The 18,359-nt window shown below is 39.5% G+C and overlaps 4 protein-coding genes across 4 annotated transcripts; 3 read left to right on the top strand and 1 right to left on the bottom strand.

Moving 5' to 3' along the window:
* Positions 1-4,375: 4,375 nt before the first annotated feature.
* On the top strand, positions 4,376-5,916 carry C922_00755 (hypothetical protein; the record flags this gene model as incomplete). The annotated part of the gene is made up of 6 exons (XM_008816367.1): positions 4,376-4,554; positions 4,722-4,819; positions 5,078-5,145; positions 5,414-5,485; positions 5,717-5,800; positions 5,881-5,916. 6 exons carry the CDS (start codon positions 4,376-4,378, stop codon positions 5,914-5,916), a joined length of 537 nt encoding a protein of 178 aa, XP_008814589.1.
* Positions 5,917-6,844: 928 nt separating this feature from the next.
* C922_00756 (hypothetical protein) lies at positions 6,845-7,531 on the top strand (the record flags this gene model as incomplete). Its single annotated transcript, XM_008816368.1, has 3 exons — positions 6,845-7,030; positions 7,207-7,307; positions 7,450-7,531. 3 exons carry the CDS (start codon positions 6,845-6,847, stop codon positions 7,529-7,531), a joined length of 369 nt encoding a protein of 122 aa, XP_008814590.1.
* A 330-nt stretch (positions 7,532-7,861) lies between these two features.
* Positions 7,862-12,124, bottom strand: C922_00757 (hypothetical protein; the record flags this gene model as incomplete). Its single annotated transcript, XM_008816369.1, has 9 exons — positions 7,862-8,609; positions 8,774-8,844; positions 9,087-9,160; positions 9,301-9,434; positions 9,674-9,749; positions 10,295-10,982; positions 11,207-11,286; positions 11,467-11,560; positions 11,903-12,124. The coding sequence occupies 9 exons, from the start codon at positions 12,122-12,124 to the stop codon at positions 7,862-7,864; spliced, it is 2,187 nt and encodes a 728-aa protein (XP_008814591.1).
* Positions 12,125-15,177: 3,053 nt separating this feature from the next.
* C922_00758 (hypothetical protein) lies at positions 15,178-16,770 on the top strand (the record flags this gene model as incomplete). The annotated part of the gene is made up of 1 exon (XM_008816370.1): positions 15,178-16,770. One exon carries the CDS (start codon positions 15,178-15,180, stop codon positions 16,768-16,770), a length of 1,593 nt encoding a protein of 530 aa, XP_008814592.1.
* Between the last annotated feature and the right edge of the window lie 1,589 nt (positions 16,771-18,359).

An 18,359-nucleotide genomic window follows, 5' to 3' on the forward strand; every position in this document is an offset into this window, starting at 1 on the left:
AGAAAATGAAAAATTACTTATGGAATAATCGCGATGCAGATGCAGCATGATGTAAACGCTGAGAATGTGAAGTACTCTCTCTCCGAGAGGTGACTGAGCAAATGCGAAAAGGATAAAACTCCAAACAACTATCACCTTCTTGTGAATACGTGACATGTTACACAAACATACAATCAGGCATACACAGAAATATGAAAAAAAAATAAATGAAAGGGGGAGCGGAAATGGTTACAAGGTCAAATAGCTACATACGTTAGTGCGCTCTATATAGACATTATTAGACACACACACAGCAGGCTTATTTTAATTAATTCCTAGTTGCGAGTTATGAAATCAGGGAAAAGAGCAAAAAAAAGGTGCTGATAAATCTGTTATGTGATATGAAAATGGAAAAAACAGAAAAAAAAAGTTCATCCTTTCTTAACTCAAATTTTATTCAATTCATGCATATGTAACGTCCATAAGAGAAATGTAAAAGTGTTATAATAAGCGTGGTGAAACTATTTCGATTGCATGAAGAACATTTTGGGATATATATTGACACATTTCGTGGGACGTGAAAACGGTGGGGGTAGTTGTTGGGGGGAGGGAAGGACATACGAATTGGACCAAAGTGTGATCAGTAGCAAGATGCTTCAATACACCTTCCTGTGATTATGTGCACGTGTATTTGCATACTGGCATGTTGGCACAGACGTTCGTTCACCTGTACATACGTAGGGGGCCGTCTGGGGCATGCGGCCTATTTTGTACATTGTAAATGGAAAAGTGTGACGCGCGCTAAGCATGGACGTGTAACAAAAGAGGGAAACAAATTTATAAACAATTTAATTAAAAATGCGACGTGTCCATTTTTTTTACGCAGTAAAAGATATGCATTTTTGTGTTACATACGGGCGTAAATACTTACTCTATGCTGTGCGTCAAATGAGATATTTTTTGACCCAATGTATTTTTTTAATGATTAGTGGAACACACTGCAGTTATTTTTGGCGATGCTCCCATTTTGTTTCTGTTTTCTTCGCTTTGCGTATAAAACTTTAGCGAAAGTGAGTAGTTGCAGGTATACTGTACAACTGGAAGCATAGTGTACACATACATCTCCGTGTGAGCGTTCGCGCATATGCATAGGTCGCGAATAGTGCTGCATTTGGCGTTTGCGTGTTCTTATGCATCATGAGGGCAAAGGAAAAGTTGCATAATTGTGCGTGAAGTTTTATGTTCACACAATGTAGCAATTCGGGATGTTTTTCCTCAAATATTTTCATTTTTCTTTATACATATATACATATAATATATATTCATATATACATGTATTTTTTTTTTTTTTCCCTTTTGGTGATTTTTTCTCACCAATCAGCATTCCGGCAAATTAAGGCAAAGCGCTCGCAAGAAAAATTTTAAATCGGTTAAATAAAAAAGGGGGCGGAGAAAAAAAAAAAAAAAAATAAAATAGCAATTTTGAACAACTCTGTATTTTTTTTTTTTTCCTCTTCTATAGTTCCCGCATAAAACGAACTGGACTTAACTAATTTCCTTTTAGGATGTTAGTTCGGTTTATTTAACAATTTGTTGTGAAAAAAAATAGAGCTAGCCCTTTTGGGTAGAGGAAAATAACAATCTGAGGAAGGTCGTGAAGTGGGGTCTCGAAGTTGCACACACATTTGTGAGAAAAAAAAAAAAGGAAAAGTTAACATTTTACACTTTAGAGAACCCGGTGGGAATTATTCCTACTACACCATCTAAGTGACCTCACATATTAAAGATAATTAATAATGATGGAATAACTCGCAACAGGTCTATAAAAAGAAAAAAAAAAAAAAATAGCAGATTACTGCCACCATTGCGCGATAATTTAATTCCAATGTGATTTTTTTAGAAAATAAGAGAACTCACAGCGTTGCGTTATTTTTTAATAAATAATTATTTATTTTGAGGTAAATTAATTATTACGCCATTGTTGTGTAGAAGGTTTCTATTTTTTGTTTTTGCGAAAGTACATGCATTTTTAAAAATTGAACGCACTTTTGAGCATTTCTCCAACCCTCGCTTTTGTGCACATATTGCGGTGGCTACCCTGCCGTTTAGCGCGATGCAACATTGGGTGGGGTAAAAATCAAAAGGGGCTAATTTTAAGTCCGTATAGAAGGGCGTTTCGTTCCTTGCGTACAATTTGCAGTCTAAATGGTGACAATAAAATTACGAGAAGGGGAGTTTTTTCCTCCCCCTCGAAATCGGGTAGGTAGCCTATACGTATCTACGAACACATAAGTATGCATGTGTATGCCCCGTTTTTTTCACCCTCCAATGAGCAAAATTAACTGCATGAGATGAATCGGCACCGGTAAAAATTGCCGAAGCGGCAGACACACAATTACCATGCGTAACTCTAACAGGAAAATGAATATTTATCAAAAAAAAAAAAAGAACTGCATATTTTACAAGTACCGCGTTATGCACATTTGTGTCGAATGTGTGCTCATCTCCACCCTTACCTATAGAACAAGTGCGCACCTTTGAGAAGTGCCATTTTGCTAGGCGTAACGGGGCGAAACATTACACGCAGGGAAGTATTCTGTCCCACTATTCACTTACCGCTTCATATCTGAAATGTGGAACGCTTTCCTGTAAACATCTGCGACAGGAACAATACACACATTTATTGAAATTATTCCATTTTCACAAAAGAATAGTGGTCATACCTGTTACACTATAATTTTTTTTTTAATGAATGCATAGAAAGGAACCATTACGCATGTTGGGAGCTATGATAAAGAATAGTAGTAACTGTCACTATTTAGTAAAAATTTTGAAACGTATGGACGATTTTGTCGTTCTTAAGTCTGCCCGATTTTCCTACTTGCCCTTTTTCATGTACATACACACCGCGGGTTATTGGAAGGGGTGGGAAAGAAAAAAAAATTATAGAACTGGCAGAATGGCTGAAAAATAGCCTCAATGGAAAACATGACTAGCAGCTTTTAGTAAAGATTTAAAAATCGTTTGCTCAGATTAAGGTCCACTTATTAGTATCCCCTATTACAGGAAAGGAAACATTCTTTTCGACATCCTCCACAACACAGTAACGTTTGGAAAAATAATTGTCAGTGCAAACTTATGATCACAAACTAACCCGTTTGATGCACACCTTTGGTAGGATCCACTAAAATTTGGTACATAAGTAAATAATTATTTTTGTGTTTTCACGTTTTTATTCATTCCTTTTTATCTTTCTTTGTTCATTGTGCAAATTATTCCACTTTTTAAAAGAAAAGATGAACCGCGCTCTTCTTCTGCTTTTCTTCCTTTTCTTCTTCTTTGAGACCCTTTTTGGTCAAACTGGTGAGCAACGTGCGAAGGGGCTGCACCCGAGCGACTGGAGTAAGTGACCATAATAAGTGCTGCGTAAGCGCCTTTAAATAGTTGTATTCACCCTTTGCTGCGATTTAATTTTAGTTGGTACTATCACTCCACGCTAGAGGGCACCCCGGGGTACCTGGCGTTGCGAAAAGTGGGGGAATTGACGAAAAGTTGGAAAATGAGACAATTGAAAAAGCGGCAAATTGGAAAAGCCGAAAAGTGACAACGTGGCGAAATCCAAAGCGCTAATACAAACCTTCCTCTAATCATCATGCGCAAAACAATTTCACATCCCCCGCGGCTGCTGTGTTCAGCGATCCATCATTTTTATATGTGTCTCCACACCTGACGCCCAATTATCCTCCCTACCCTTAGTTCCCCCCCCGAAGGTTTTTGTAGCTGTTAACAGACCTCGCACGGTGAATGATGCTTCGCTCAGAGGGGACGGTGTCGATTTGGTGGTAAGTATTTTAAGCATACTGAGTTAGACGGTTTGATCAAATGGTGAAAACACATTTGCCATCCCAAATGAGTGAGGCAAAAACGGAACATCATTCATCGAGAAAATTTTCCACGTTCAACTTGGCAGGGTGAAAAGCACAGCGAGTATCACAATGTTGTCGCCACCGGTAGGGCTTGATATTCCACACCCGTAAAAAGAGATGCATTTTCTCCTGCAATTTGTGAGGTTATCATCTGCACAAATCTCTAAATACACCTTCATCCTTATCTTCGCTTTCACGTTCACCTTTTTCCTAATAGCGGAGGAGCTACTGCGCATTATTGCTGAGAACAAACATGTAATAAAATATAAAAAACAAAAAAAAACGAGTAGTGAGGAGGGATGTCAACACTATTTCAGAAGGACACCCCAGTGGGCGACAAGAAAAAAAAAATCCAGATGTCTAATCAATCTCCCGCTTTTATTTGTGAAAAGAAAAAAAAAAACTAATTAACGGCAACGATGGTCATATCGTGACGATGATGATAATTCTACTTCCTCGCACCGCTCCAGATGCTGCTAGAACAAGAAAACCCCAAGCAGCGGGGGCTTAAAGCCGAATCCGAAATTATAGATGCAAACGACGAAAATGTTTTAAATTTGTTTCTAAACAGTGAAGAAAAAGAAACCAAAAGGGAAAGGAAGTATTCGCCACCAGTTATACTAGTCCTTCCACAGCCCCTAACGAGACAGTAAGAGGGATAAAAAGGAAAGACTTAAAATGCTGCAATTTTCCATTAAAGCGTTAAAAACTAGTGTAACGGTTTATTCCCACGTTTCGCGCTTCACATTTTTTGAATCCCTTTTTCGGAGAAATGCAAAAAAAAAAAAAAATTATTCATATGCCCACTACATGAAGGGAATTATTTTACTACGAGAAATATAAGCATCTGGAGGGGGACATTAAACACACTAAGCCTTTACTATTAAGAGTTTCCCATTTTGTGAAATTGGCAGGTAGAGTTACGTAACCTCTTCCCACACCACATCTTATTTGTGACAATAAAAGCAGATGAGACTAACGTAATTTTTTGATTCCCCTCTGTAATGATGCACATGCATGTATGTGCACAGTAGATGATTCGAATGCTCAGCTAACATTTCTTATTAACCATTCGTTTGTTCGCTCCATATTATTCTCCTATCGCTTGGCCCGACGCAGAATGGGGACGTACCGTCTTGATTAATGCACTTGTTAAAATTTTCGTCCTACAGAAATTAAAAGCAACAATAAGGCAGAGGCCGTTGAAGAGCTAGCCATCGCGGAAAAAATGGAAGAAAAGGTATCCCCTTAAAGGAGTTCCGAAATGACACTAATTAGTACCAATAGCTTAGTAGTAACGTTGTAGTGCAAACAAAAAAAAAAAAAAAAAAAAAACTCGACAAAGATGCACTTTTGGGACCACTCACCCACTTGTGTTTGCACTGCTTATGCCTGCTTCTTCAAATGATCCATTCGCGAAGTTGCGATCGAATGTTTCTCACCACTTCATGTAGTATACAGGTCATTATGTTCATATGCACATATGTGTACATGTAAATTTTCACCAGTGCACCTCCAGGATAAATGTCATTAACGAAGCGCTGGAGGAAATATCGTTCGATGAATCCACACGGGAAGACGTAAAATAAACAGCGACAATTTAATACATCTGAAATGGAAAAAATATGTTGTCAGCACAGCAGGGAGAGAGTGATGACTATTCCAACCATGTGCACCTAACACACATGGCCAATGATACACACGGTTGTAACGGCAGTGTATCTGTGCCTATGCATGTGTAATACCTACACATATCAACACATGCCTCCTCTTACGCACCCTCTTGCCACTCATCCACCTCCACAATGCAGAAAAACACAAAAAGGCTTAAGGACGAACGAATTTTCTTAAACCAGAAGAGGCGCGTTCTGGTATGCTATGAAATGTGCTTCAAGGTAATGCGAAGGTATGGCTTAATTGTGGGGCGTCTTTACACATGGCTGAATTTTCTTTTTTTTTTTCCTTCCCCCCATAGAATCAAAAAATAGAAAAAATGCGATTAATAAATTAGCGATAAAAGGGCGTCTTCCTAAATTTCGTGGAAGAATTCCAAACGTGTTAATTTCCCCTTTGGAGAAGGTGTTGGCAAAGGATATAGTTAAAAAAAAAAAAAAATTGTGCGCAACATTTACGTAAAGCTCGTAGCCATTCGGATTGTGCCTACACGGCAATGCGCAGTGGCAACTTATATATTGGCACGTTTAAAGAAGCGTATTTTTGGACAAGTCGCCTTTTTGTTTTTATCTTAAAACTTTTTCTGGCAAAAAGTTAAAGCGGGGTTCTGACAACCTGTTCTGAGCAGTGCGCACAAGTAAGCATGTGCGCAACGTGTGATTATCCACGAATGTTTGGATGTTTGCATATATATATACGCACGCTTATGCTTACGCATATTCGTGGCTTATCCCGCTGCCGACTTCGCTAACGGCTGCCTTAAAATAGGTCACACAAAAATAACGCTGCCCATTTTTCGCAACTTTTTTTTTTTTTTTTTTATGCGATTATTTCCTGCGTTGTTAAGAATTCTATTATGGACTAATATTATACATCAATTTTCTCACGAATTGCAAAGATGACTTGTTAATTTTTAAAAAACTAGCTATCGTACCAGCGAAAGAGAATTTCCTCTTTTTTTTTCCTGTACGCCTATTTGCTTATTTTCCCCCAATTTTCTCCTTACGAAGTCGCATTTTTGTGACATACCGCTTGAATATAACCCCCAAGAGGATATACCTCCCATCACTTAAAACGCACATGAGTCAAAATGCCTCTGAATGTAGTAACCCCAGCTGGTACGCTATTTAGCAGTACTTCTACCTTTTCTTCGCTTTATTGAGTGGATACTTTAGGCAGTTCGTTGCGCGGGGGAAGCAACAGAGAGTTGGTCCAGTGAATGATCTTTAAATGTGATGAGTCTACAGAGGGTTATACAGCTTATGATGACTTATTTTGACCTCTCCGCCGTTGTCTCCTTTAATTATCAAATGATTTCTCCCTTTTTTGGTGCAGAACCGAAGGACCCTTCGATGATTTACAAATTTAATATAAATGAAACTTACTCTGGAGACCTGGAAGGAATTCTCGTTTTATGCTTTTTAGCAATTCTCCTTGCTGTATTTTTCAAGGTTTGCTGGGACACTTCGAAAGGGCTAAAATGTTCCACTTGAACATTCCCCCAGGGCGCCAGCAAAACGAGCTAATGATCACGCACCAGGGCAGGCATATGCAGACACGTTACATGTTTGCATATCTTACGTGTACATTTGCATTCCATCACCCCTTTTTTTTGCCCTCTCTGCAGGTGATCGAAATCATTTTTGTTGTCATCTTCGTGGTGATTTCAATATTCCTAACGGCGCGGAACGGAGAAATAAACATCATATCGATACTGCCGATGATAATGTAAGTCTTTTTACGAGCCAGTTTGAAATAAAAGAGACACCCTGATCAATGCTTACCGCCGTCTGATGGTGAAACCCTGGGTGATAACTACACTGCACTGCAAAGAGCTCATCCCTTACTGCATGCTCCTTTACCACCTCAGAATGGTCGTGATGACCTCGGGCATGACATGGCTTCAGCAAAAGGACCTTAACAAAAGACAGCTCAGCAAGTTCGAGATTTGATGTTGTTCTTCTTAGGCTAACCTTGCACCAGACGCGTTGTTTTTTTATTCTCCACCGTATGTTTTTTTTTTTTTTTTTTCGTTGCCATTGGTAGTTTCTCCTCTAATTTTGTTGATTTTTTAAAAATTATCATAAACAGGTTTTTTTTATAAACGAGTTCTTCTTGATTGTTGCTTTTTTTTTGTACGAGTGGGTGGAGAGGTATAAACGTCCAGATATATTTGGTCCCCATTCATTGCACGTCGGCAGTCCCGTAAATACATAACCATTATACCGCGTATGCCTACCCACTCCTAATGATCATGGCAAATCGCAAGGGCAAAGGTTGAGTTACTCACGTCCAAATTGGGGCAGAAACGTTTTCTTCTTCTCTGACTTAGAGTGCCACAATTCTCCCTCAATGTCGTACAGAGGAAACATATTCTTCAAACTGCTATTTCGCTTCATGTCGGAAGACGTAACATTTCGGAAATGTCTTCTCGATAAAGTCAAGATATGCTTCATTTTTAAAGGTTGCATGACGGCGTTTTTTTTTTTTTCCGCAACGGCAAGGTCATCTGATTGAACTGAGTCTAAAGAGGAGCGCCCCTCCTTACGGACTTCATCATAATGGAACAAATTATTGTACATTAGTTTGTTTTTTAAAAAGTTACCGTTACCATTTGTGGTGAGGTTAGTACTTCCATTAGTATTACCATTAGCGCCGTTATGGTTAACCTCTTCTTCACGCATTTTTTTTGGGCTGTTTTGGCGAGTTTTGTTCCCCTTCTTTTTTGTTTCATTGGATTCGATATATTCAAATGAGAGGTCCGTGTGAAAATTTCCAATTTTTACACTTTCGGACAGCAACTTGTTCGTGTTGCTGCCAGTATTCTGCTCAACCTTTTCCTTTTTCTTCTTTAATTTATCGCATGTCTTTCCTTTTTCACTGCTTGTGTACCCTCCCACGATGTCGTCCCCGAACAGGTTCAAGTCGTCTGAGCGGGCAATTCTTATTCTGTTTTTTTTTTTTATCTTTATGCTTTTTTTCTTCCAATTTCTGAAGTCTTCATTTCGCTTCATAACTAGTATGTAATTTCTATGAAAAGGGATGATCCCAGAAAAAAAAAAAAAAAAAAGCATTACACAAGTGACTGGTAATCATATGTTCATGTCAGCTGGTGATGAGACACGCTGATAAGTACGTCTAACACGAATTACAACATGCACATAGTGTCTCTTTTTCAAAAAAAGGTGCATTACAATACAATCTCTAGGAACGCCTCCCTTTCTTCCAGCTGCGGGTACAGGTGTTTCCCTAATCTGCTAAGGAACTGCAAAAAGGGGGGTGTATTTCATTTCGGTTAGCTCAATTTCGTTTTGTTCACTGACGATTTTTCCTCGTGCGTATGATAAACACATCGAAAGGTATAAAAACAGGTCTAATCGTATCGAAACATATCGAAACATATCAAAACATGTCGAAACCTATAGAAACATATCAAAACAGGTCAAATGAGATCGAAACACCTGCGTCCTGTTCTCGCCTATTACACATTCGCTGGACCATCCTTACCAGTTTGAAGTAAAAGTAGGTCAGTACGCCCTCTTCCAGGTTGGTCTTTTCTACATGCGCCCGTTTATACAAAACTGCGAAGAGGAAAGGTCGGCTAACTTGTATCATCTTCTACTAAAGGGTGTAATTTCAGGTAGTCAGTACTCGTCATAGTAACACAATTTGGAGTCACCACGATGTTTCAATTAAGTTAAGAGTGCACATGGGAGATTACCTTCGGTGAACAAGATCTCCGCTGTCCTTACGTCTAAGTCCTCCTGCGTTGTGCTTTCCCCATTCTTTCGAAGCAAATAGTAGGTCGCCAAAAAATTAGCACACAACCTTTTGCTCATTACATACTCTGCAGTTCTGCAAGATGGCGGTGAGGAGAAGTTACGACGATGAAGATGAAGACGAAGGTGAAGACGAAGAAGATAGAATGTTTTTTTTTTCTTTTTTTTTTTAAATTAATAACGCCCTTCTGGATAGGTACAACTCCATAACGATGGCGATTTTAAAAATTCCGATGATACAAAATTGTAGTGTGTAGAGTGTGTGCACGCATGACATCTCCTGACGTGCGCTTCTTTCTCATTTTTCATTCTTACTCGCCGCAGTAGGTACTGTATGCGGAGAAAACTTTGATCAGCGCTGACTCTTCTTCCCCAGGAAGGACTAGAAGTCCTGCATTTTGTGAAAAAAAAGGCGGTGAAGTTAACAATTATGCTATCATATGCAGGAAAACAAAACGAAAAGGAGCAATAGTGAGCGGAATTAATGAATCGGTCGGGGATGCAGAATAGAGAGGAAGACATGCCACGTTTACAACTCTGAGGTAGAGTGTTATATCCGCCCTATTGTTATCACATTCCCGGGAAAATTTTTTTTTTTGGGGGTTTTTTTTTTTGCCGAATTGGAGTACCCCTAGTGTTGCAGGTAAATGTGATTATCTACTCCTGCGGCGTTTTTTCGGATGACCAACTTTAACACATGTGCGTGCACACAGAATGAGCACCCCCTTCATGTGCATGTAATAGTGTATACTCGCGCAAGTACATGGATTTTTACATGCCGATGCATCCCGTTTTATATGTGTCCCCCTTTTGCTTAACAACTGGCACCTCTCCTTTCTTCCCCTCCCCCCACCATTTTCAATGGTTGCGCACGCTAAGGTAAGTGCGCCCCTCTATTAGTGGTTCCCAAATGGGCACACTTTTAAAAAGACTTACTTTTTAACGTTAAATATTCATTGTCCAAAATTTTCCACTTCATATGTTGCATGTCTCCCGTGGTTATGTGGTCCCTGTGGGTTGGTTCTTCCTTCCCGTTTTTACAACTGGAGGGAGACTTATTTTCTTTCTTTAAATCCAACACTCCTTTTTCATTGTGCAATTTCTGGATTTCATTTTTCAGGTGAATAATTTTTACTCTTTCTGCCTTCAGTTGGTCTACATTATTTTTGTTCATATTTTCGATCACCTTATTTTTCTCTTCGATGATATTCAAGGCATTATTTATTTCTTCCTTCAACCTTTTGTTAATGTCTTCTTTGTGGAAATATAATTTTTCAATTTCTTTTATTCTTTCCTTTATTTCTTGTTCGTCGGAGCTTGTAAATTTTTGTGTGTGGGAAGTTCTCGTATTGTTAGTTTCATCTGGCACATCACCGTTTTGCTTTTGCAATTCACTTCCTTGGTTAATGTGGCTTTCCCATAGAGTGCCCCCTGTGTCGATCGCTGTGGCCGCATTTTTTACTTCTACTGAAGTCTCGCAGGACTGGTCAATCATGTCGCAGACGGCGTTGGTGCCTTTGTCTTCTTTCCTCACCGAGACTTGTATGCCTACGTCGTACTTCACCTTGTGTATGCTTATCTTGGAGTTGCATAAAGAAGTCAGATGTTTGATTAGCACGTTAAGCTGTCAAAAAAAGGTACAAGGGTGCAGGCGAGATGAGGAAAAAAGTGGAATGAATGGAAGGAATCGAAGGAATGGCGAAAAGGTGCACATCGATGTGTGAGCATACTTATGCGTTTTCCTCGCACGGGGATGGTAGTGATCCATTTAGAAACCACACAAACTGTGACTTCTTTTTTTTCCCCTCCCTGACCACCACCATTTGTAATGCACAAAACTGGACGTACCTTTTCCTGCTCTGTCATGATTAATTTGCGAAATAAGTACCCACTCAGTTTTTGCAGTAGTTGGAAAAAGAACCTATATTCTGTGACCGACGTGGGAGGGAAAGATATATGAACAAAGGCATATGTGAATGATGAGGAAGAGATACATTTAAGGGGAAAAAATCTGCTTACACCCCCCCCCCCCCCCCTGTATGCTCCCTTGGTAGCAAACAAGGGATGACATAAATAGCCTTAAGTCACTCCTTCACGTTAGTGGGTACCTATGTAGCCTACGTCGGACGGTTTGGACGACTTGAAAATGTAGTACAAAATATTTTTGTTCCTATTTTTCGGCAGCAAGTTGTATTCGTAGCACTGTAAAGAGGGAGAAGCAAAGGAAAACGGGGGAAAAAGGGAGAAAAAATAGAATATGATTCACATGTCAGGTGGTCGTGTCACGCAGGGGGAATCGCAAACGCTTAAATTATCAACACTAAGGATCATGCAACAGGGGTGGGGAAAAAAAATCACGCACATGTATATATACACATAGGTAGAGACATAGATATACACATAAGTAGACACATAGATATACACATATATGTGTAACCCCGTAAGTACTACATAAATTGATATTGTTGAGCACCCCCAGCGTGGCTGAGGAAGGTAGTAAGATTCTTTGATGAACTTTCCTCCTCGTCTACCACCCCTTCCTACCATTTTAACAAACTCGTTAACGCCCATGTAGCCATTTATAGAGTACTTATAAAAAATACTTTCGAGTGTCCTATTTAGCTCATAACTCAAATACACAGCAGTGCCACCATTCTCTGGGATTAAATATGCCTGGTCGGAAATATATTTTTGCGTTTTAATTTTTTGCACAGTCCTGAATTTCACTCTGGGAGTTATTGGTTCTCCTTCATTTATGCAAGCCATTTTGTTCTATTGACTCTGTTGCTGCATGCTGTGTTGGCGCTCTCTGCAAAGCTTGGTCTCGTCTCCTTGTTATTGCGTTTAATTTTAACGAGTGGTTTAAAAAAAGTTATTTAAAAAGAATTAAAACTAATTTTGGTCGAGTCGTAACTCATTAGTGACATGTCCACGCACCCACCAAGGGCGAACTTAAAACGGCGTTAAAGGGTAAGCGTGACGCGACGCGACACTGTGATGTCACTGATTAGTTGCGACCCCCAAGAAGAAATTTTAACGAAAAAAAAAAAAAAAAAAAGTATACAAGATAAAAAAAGTTAAAAAGTTAATTTTCACCACATGAAGACGTGAAAAAAACTTTGCACTAAATTTTGCATGGCCCAGTCATCAATTGTTTTTAAAAAAGATTGTCCTTCCAAATTGTTAACAAAAAAAAATTGGGCGATGAGCGAAGAAATGTAAAGGAAGCATATGCCCACTTAGGCGTGTTGCAAACACTGTCTATAAAAGTGTCATTTATGAAAAAAAAAATTTTAAAGCGTCTATTTAGATATATGCTGTTATATAAAAATATTTGTCTTTTTATTCATTCACTCATTCGTTTATGTGACAGTAAAAAGCTTCGTGATGGCAGTTTCACCTAAATAATTCAGCGTGGGGGCAGACTTAAAACATGTTCCAACTGGAATGGCCACTTTTTCTTTATTTTGGTGTCCACCATCTTTTTGCACTTCTGCAGGTTGCCTTCATAAGTGCAATTCCCTCAGAATGACCATTACTCTTTTTTTTTGAAATCCTATAATTTGTGTAAATTGGGAATGTACGCGCATGTATACATGTGAATATATACACACCCATATATCCATTTTTTTTTCAGTTTCTCCCCATTTTTGCGACTTCTTAATTCGTTAACAGTACAGAGGGAGAAAATACAATTTTGTTAATCTATTTTTTTGTTACCTCTTTAAAACTGTAATGTAGGAATAGCTGCGCACCGAACTGCATCTTAACGATAACGTCTGTTTATTCTTTTTTTTTTTTTTTTTATCCTTTTGTGCCTTTTCTTACACCTTTTTATTCTGCTATGTTCAAATGCCTTACCGCTCACGATTACTTTTTGTTAAGTTTTTTTTTTTCTTTCTTTTCCTTTTTTTAGAATTATAAAATGTTCGCAGCATTGTGCGAAAACGACCTTATCGAAGAGAGGAAACAATAGAAAGGAACGCGGTGACCTTGATAAAGTACGGCAGAAATGGGATGCATTTACTGATGTCTACCGTTATGTGTAGGTAAACCAAAACAAGTTGGTCAAAAATAAATTGAACTCTTACTATAATATAGGGGGAACAAAAAAAAAAAGAAAAAAAAAATGGGAGGGGAAGGGGAAGACTGAAAAAAAAAAAAAAAAACACTCTCAAAGATGCCTACACGCTTGCAGAATTTGACACCTTTTCCTACAAATAGCATTTTTTTAATGGCATATACAATGATTGGCCGATCGATAACGGAATGTGGAACTAAAAGTAGGGGTTTAATCAATAAATTGGTCACTTCGTCTTAGCTTAATTCTTTTCTCACATTTTTACCGCTCTTACGCTTTTTCCGCCGGTGTTCTTTCCCTGCGATTTTGTTCCGGTCGGTCGTTCTCACTGCTTTGGCTACCACCGTTTAACTCCACAAGGGGCAGAATTTCGCATACCAAAATGTGTTTTATCTTATTTGAAGGCAGAGGGTTAAGTGGTTTTTCTCCTCCTGGTCTCACTTGCCTATTCATTACACACACGCCACCCGCACGTGGGACTACACAATTTTCCAAATTTTTTTTGGCACCCCAAAAAGGACAAGCAATCGCTAAGTCTATGCAATAAAATTGAGTTCACTTTTTTCTACTCCTGTGGATCCCACCACGTTGTGAGAAAGGAATAGTGTTGGAAAGGCAAGAAGAAAGTCTTCTACCTGTGTGTCCCTTTTTTTTGCACATACGTAGCCGATTGAACTTCGGAGTGCTAAAATGGGAAATCTGGTAAAACTGTAAGAAACAAACAGAACTGCACAAAATTAAGCGCATAAAGGCTCCTCAATTTTAAGTGCTGTTGAAAAAACAAAGCAGAAACAAAAAATGACGGGAACAGAAACAATGCGTGAAAAGCCCAAACAGGAATAAACTATCTTTTTTTTTTTTTTTTTTTGCCATTTTCAGTGCACGCTCATTATGGTGTATCCACTTTGTTGCGATCTGTGATTTTTTTAAAATTTCATTTGTACATTAGTTCTAGAAAAAAAAAAATCCAGCTTGCAATCACCAGCACATGATCGTTATTTTGAGCGGTCTACTATGAGTAGACAAATTATATTCGACTAGAGGAGCATTCCCCTTCGTCACTGTTTGCAAGGCTCACAATTGAAAAGTTGCCCTGCGCGTGTAGGCACATGTCTATATTCGCGTATGTGTGTTCTCTTTTTTTTTTTTCCTATTTTGCCTCACCCCTTTTGTTGCAAATTATTTCCACTGGCTCGTTTTTCTTGTTAACATTTTAATGACATTCTTTCCCCGCGCCGACGTCCTACAGTTTTGCAGTTTCGCTTTCACCGTTGTAACTGTTTGTAGTATTCCTATTACACTGTGCATGCATTTGCATGTGGTTTTTTTTAGTTGGCACATTTGTCCCTTTACCCTGTCTTAGTGCGAAATGTATAAATATTAAAAGAAAAAAAAAGGTTTAATTTTTTTTTTTTCTGAGAAGTCCTTCTGTAGTATTGAACAGAAATCTGCATTGTCGCATTTTATTGCATGATATTCCTATTACCCATTAAGTGGGCATTAAAAATTCCCTTACCGTAGTGTGCTTGCACAACTAGCCGAATGTTGTTAACACGCACGGGTGTGTAATAAACGAAAATTCACCACCTTGCAGTGTTATTTATCTTTTTTTTTTCCCCCTTCCTCTGCGTTTCGTGAGTCATATTTTTCTGTCCCCAACAGCAGTCACAAAGGGTAACACTGCTAAAAAGGCTAACAAGGCGCGAACCTCCCTCTGTCCACCACGAAACACTTCACGATGCCGCTGCAAAGTACGCTGAAGCCCAACAATGACTTGGAGGAAGTTACCGGAGAAATGAATTACGACGATTTGGCAAACAACATGCTCGAAAAAATGGATAAACATATATATGAGGAAACGCAAGAGTTTCAGCATAGCCCAGGGAAAGTCTACTACAGAAATGTTCCTGCTGGGAAAATGAATATGGGGGTGAAAAACCAAGAGAGCGAGTTGCTAACATCTTACCAGACCAATGAGCATTATAATCATAACCAGGGAAAGAGAATAGACGAACATACGGGGCATGAAGGTTCGTACCCTCGTCGAGTCATGACGGCATTAGGCCCCCTCCCCCTTCCAAAAGAATTCAAAAAAAACATCCCGGAAAAATTTGTTGCAAAGCCTATTATAGAAGAAAGAGAAATATACGTATCGAAGAAGGAAAGGAAACAGAGGGAAATAGAAATACCACATGTAAAATATGAACATACATTTGAGAAGGTAAAAAAACAACTCATAGTGAACAAATTAGTACCAAGTGTTTCAGAAGTGATTAAGGAAGTACCCAAGGAAGTCCTAAAACCAGTTATCGAAGAAAAAATAATCGAAGTGCCACAAGGAGTTAAGTATGTGGAAGTACCTGTAGAAGTGCCCTGTCTATATCCACCAAAAATTGTCCCCAAAGTTGTAACGCAGTATGTTGAAAGAATCGTGGAAACGATAAAACCAGTGGTTCAGGAAAAAATTATTGAAGTGCCGCAGACGGTGATTAAACAAGTGCCTAAGATAAAAACCGTAGAAGTCCCTTATTATGTCCCTAGATATGTGGAAAAAATTGTAGAGGTTCCTTTTAAGCCCAATGGGGAGATGCCTCAGTTGGGTACGCAAATCCCCTTCCCAATTTCGGAATCCTTTCCGCCCCTGAAGCCCACCCAATTTTTGAGCAACCCAACGAGGCAGCCTAATCAGACCGGCCAGTTTGAGCAGTATGGGCCGTCTAGCCAACCTAACCAGCTGCAAGCACAACGGTCCATCCTTTCCCAAATAAATTGTTTTGCCAGTTTCGGCAAAAGCATTATGAACAGCTCAGAACAAATGTTCGGAAATTTGATTACGCCCCCAACTACGCTGAAGCCAATAAGTGGCAACCCATCTGGCAATAGCGCAACCAACACGCCGAGGAGCATCCCGAGGAACGTACCAAGCGGTTCAAATTCCCCCTTTAGCTCCGATCCGAATTTTAGAAAGCACGACAATTTGTTCAGCCAAATTGAGAACTTACCGTACATACATAATTTACCTGACGGTTTGAAATGGCAATATCCTGATGGAACCTTATCGAATCAGCAGCTCCTCCCCAATGGCAACAACGGAGTTCCACCACTTGTGTTCACGTGCCCACCAGAAATTGGAAAAGTTACCTGCACAAAAAAGGACATTCAACCGGACATTCTCACCAAGACGGGTGTCTACGAATTTGATGGTTTTAAGAAAAAAGCAACATCTCAGTCTTTGTTTCCCCCTCTGGCCCAGCATGACCGAGTGCCATTCTTGCCTTCCCCAGCTTCACCTGGAACTCCCGACGTGAAGAACATTCAGGAGAATAACTAGTCGTTTAGAGAGTGCAAGCATGGTTTGGAAGTTTTTATGAACTTTGCTATCGTATCGTGTGCAACCACCTACCATTTTTGTCTCTCGCGCAATTTTAGGTTTGTCACCTTGAGAAAAAAAAAAACATATACATATAGATATACATGTCTATATGAAGTACAAAGTAATTAACATCTCCGTTCAGCAGTCAGCGGTGGCACTGCCACGAAGATCCATAAATTGGTTATTTCAACTTGCATAAAAATTGTTTTTTCTGTCACGCATCTTGTTTCCCACATGTGCATCTTTTCGTGCCAGCACCTGTTTGTAGAAGTAGCAAAAAAAATGAAATAGACACAAATCGCATGCGCGGGTGGAATTGCGGCGCAAGTCTTTTCCTCCTCTTCTCATTTGTTCTACCATTTTGTTCTGCCATTTTGTTCTACCATTTTGTTCTGCCATTTTGTTCTACCATTTTGTTCTGCCATTTTGTTATCCCACTTTGTTCTACCATTTTGTTATCCCACTTTGTTCTACCATTTTGTTATCCCACTTTGTTCTACCATTTTGTTATCCCACTTTGTTCTACCCATATGCTCTCCCAATGTACCCCTTTTCCTTTTCCCTTTTTTTTAATTTTGCAAAACGATTGGCAAAAACAAGCAACAACAAAGGTTGTGTGGGCAAAAAGGGGGAAGACAAAAATCGAATGCTCCATAAGGTGATTCAATTCATTGGGGGTTATGAACACGAATGCATACAACCACCCCCATACATGCAGGGAACCGTTGTTTATGCCCTTCCTAACGAATGAAGAACTAGTTATGGAGCGATGCGCACATTTGTCTTTTCATCCCACTTGGAGGGGCATTCTCATGGAGGGAGAAAGGAAACCCCACCATTGCTTCCTTTCGCCATACACATATAAAAATAGGCATATTCGTTTTGTGCATTCTCCTGGAACATGTAAAGATTGAGCATGCCCCTGAAGATGCTAGTCACAGTGTTGTTGTAATTAATCGTATTGGCAAGAAAAAAAAAAAATATATATGCCGGTTAGGGGCGATCCCGATAGAGCTCGCATGCACATATCTCTACCCCTGAGGAAGCTCCTTATATGGCCACATGAGTGACGTCATCGCAGCGCCCCTCTGAAAGCCATCATCAGTTAACATGCTTCCATGCAGACTCATGCGAACCCCCATAGGGACGAAGAACTGTGCCCGTATATAGGTAACCCTTTTTGTGGGGCAAAATTGTACATTTCCAATGCGACAAAGTTGTGAGAGGTTGACATAGGCGACGCTAAGGGGTTCATTCGAAGCTGTGCCTTTTACAGGAATTACTCTGCTGAAATGATGTGCTAATTTTTCATCCCCCGGTGGTTATACCTTTAGGTACAAGTGAAGAATCTGCCATGGGCGTCTTTATTTTTTCACATGGTACATGTTGTAAGATCGAATACTTACCTGCAGATGGACGTGCGACTCATCATATGAGTCATGTGAAACAGGATACGTGTCCATCTAAGGCGACACCAATGGATCCATTAATGCAGATTAGCTGCCTAAAGGAACGTGCAATAGCGCTACATCTTGGACAATAAAGAG

Source organism: Plasmodium inui, assembly GCF_000524495.1.
Source record: "Plasmodium inui San Antonio 1 unplaced genomic scaffold supercont1.2, whole genome shotgun sequence".
In the NCBI taxonomy this organism is placed as follows: domain Eukaryota; phylum Apicomplexa; class Aconoidasida; order Haemosporida; family Plasmodiidae; genus Plasmodium; species Plasmodium inui.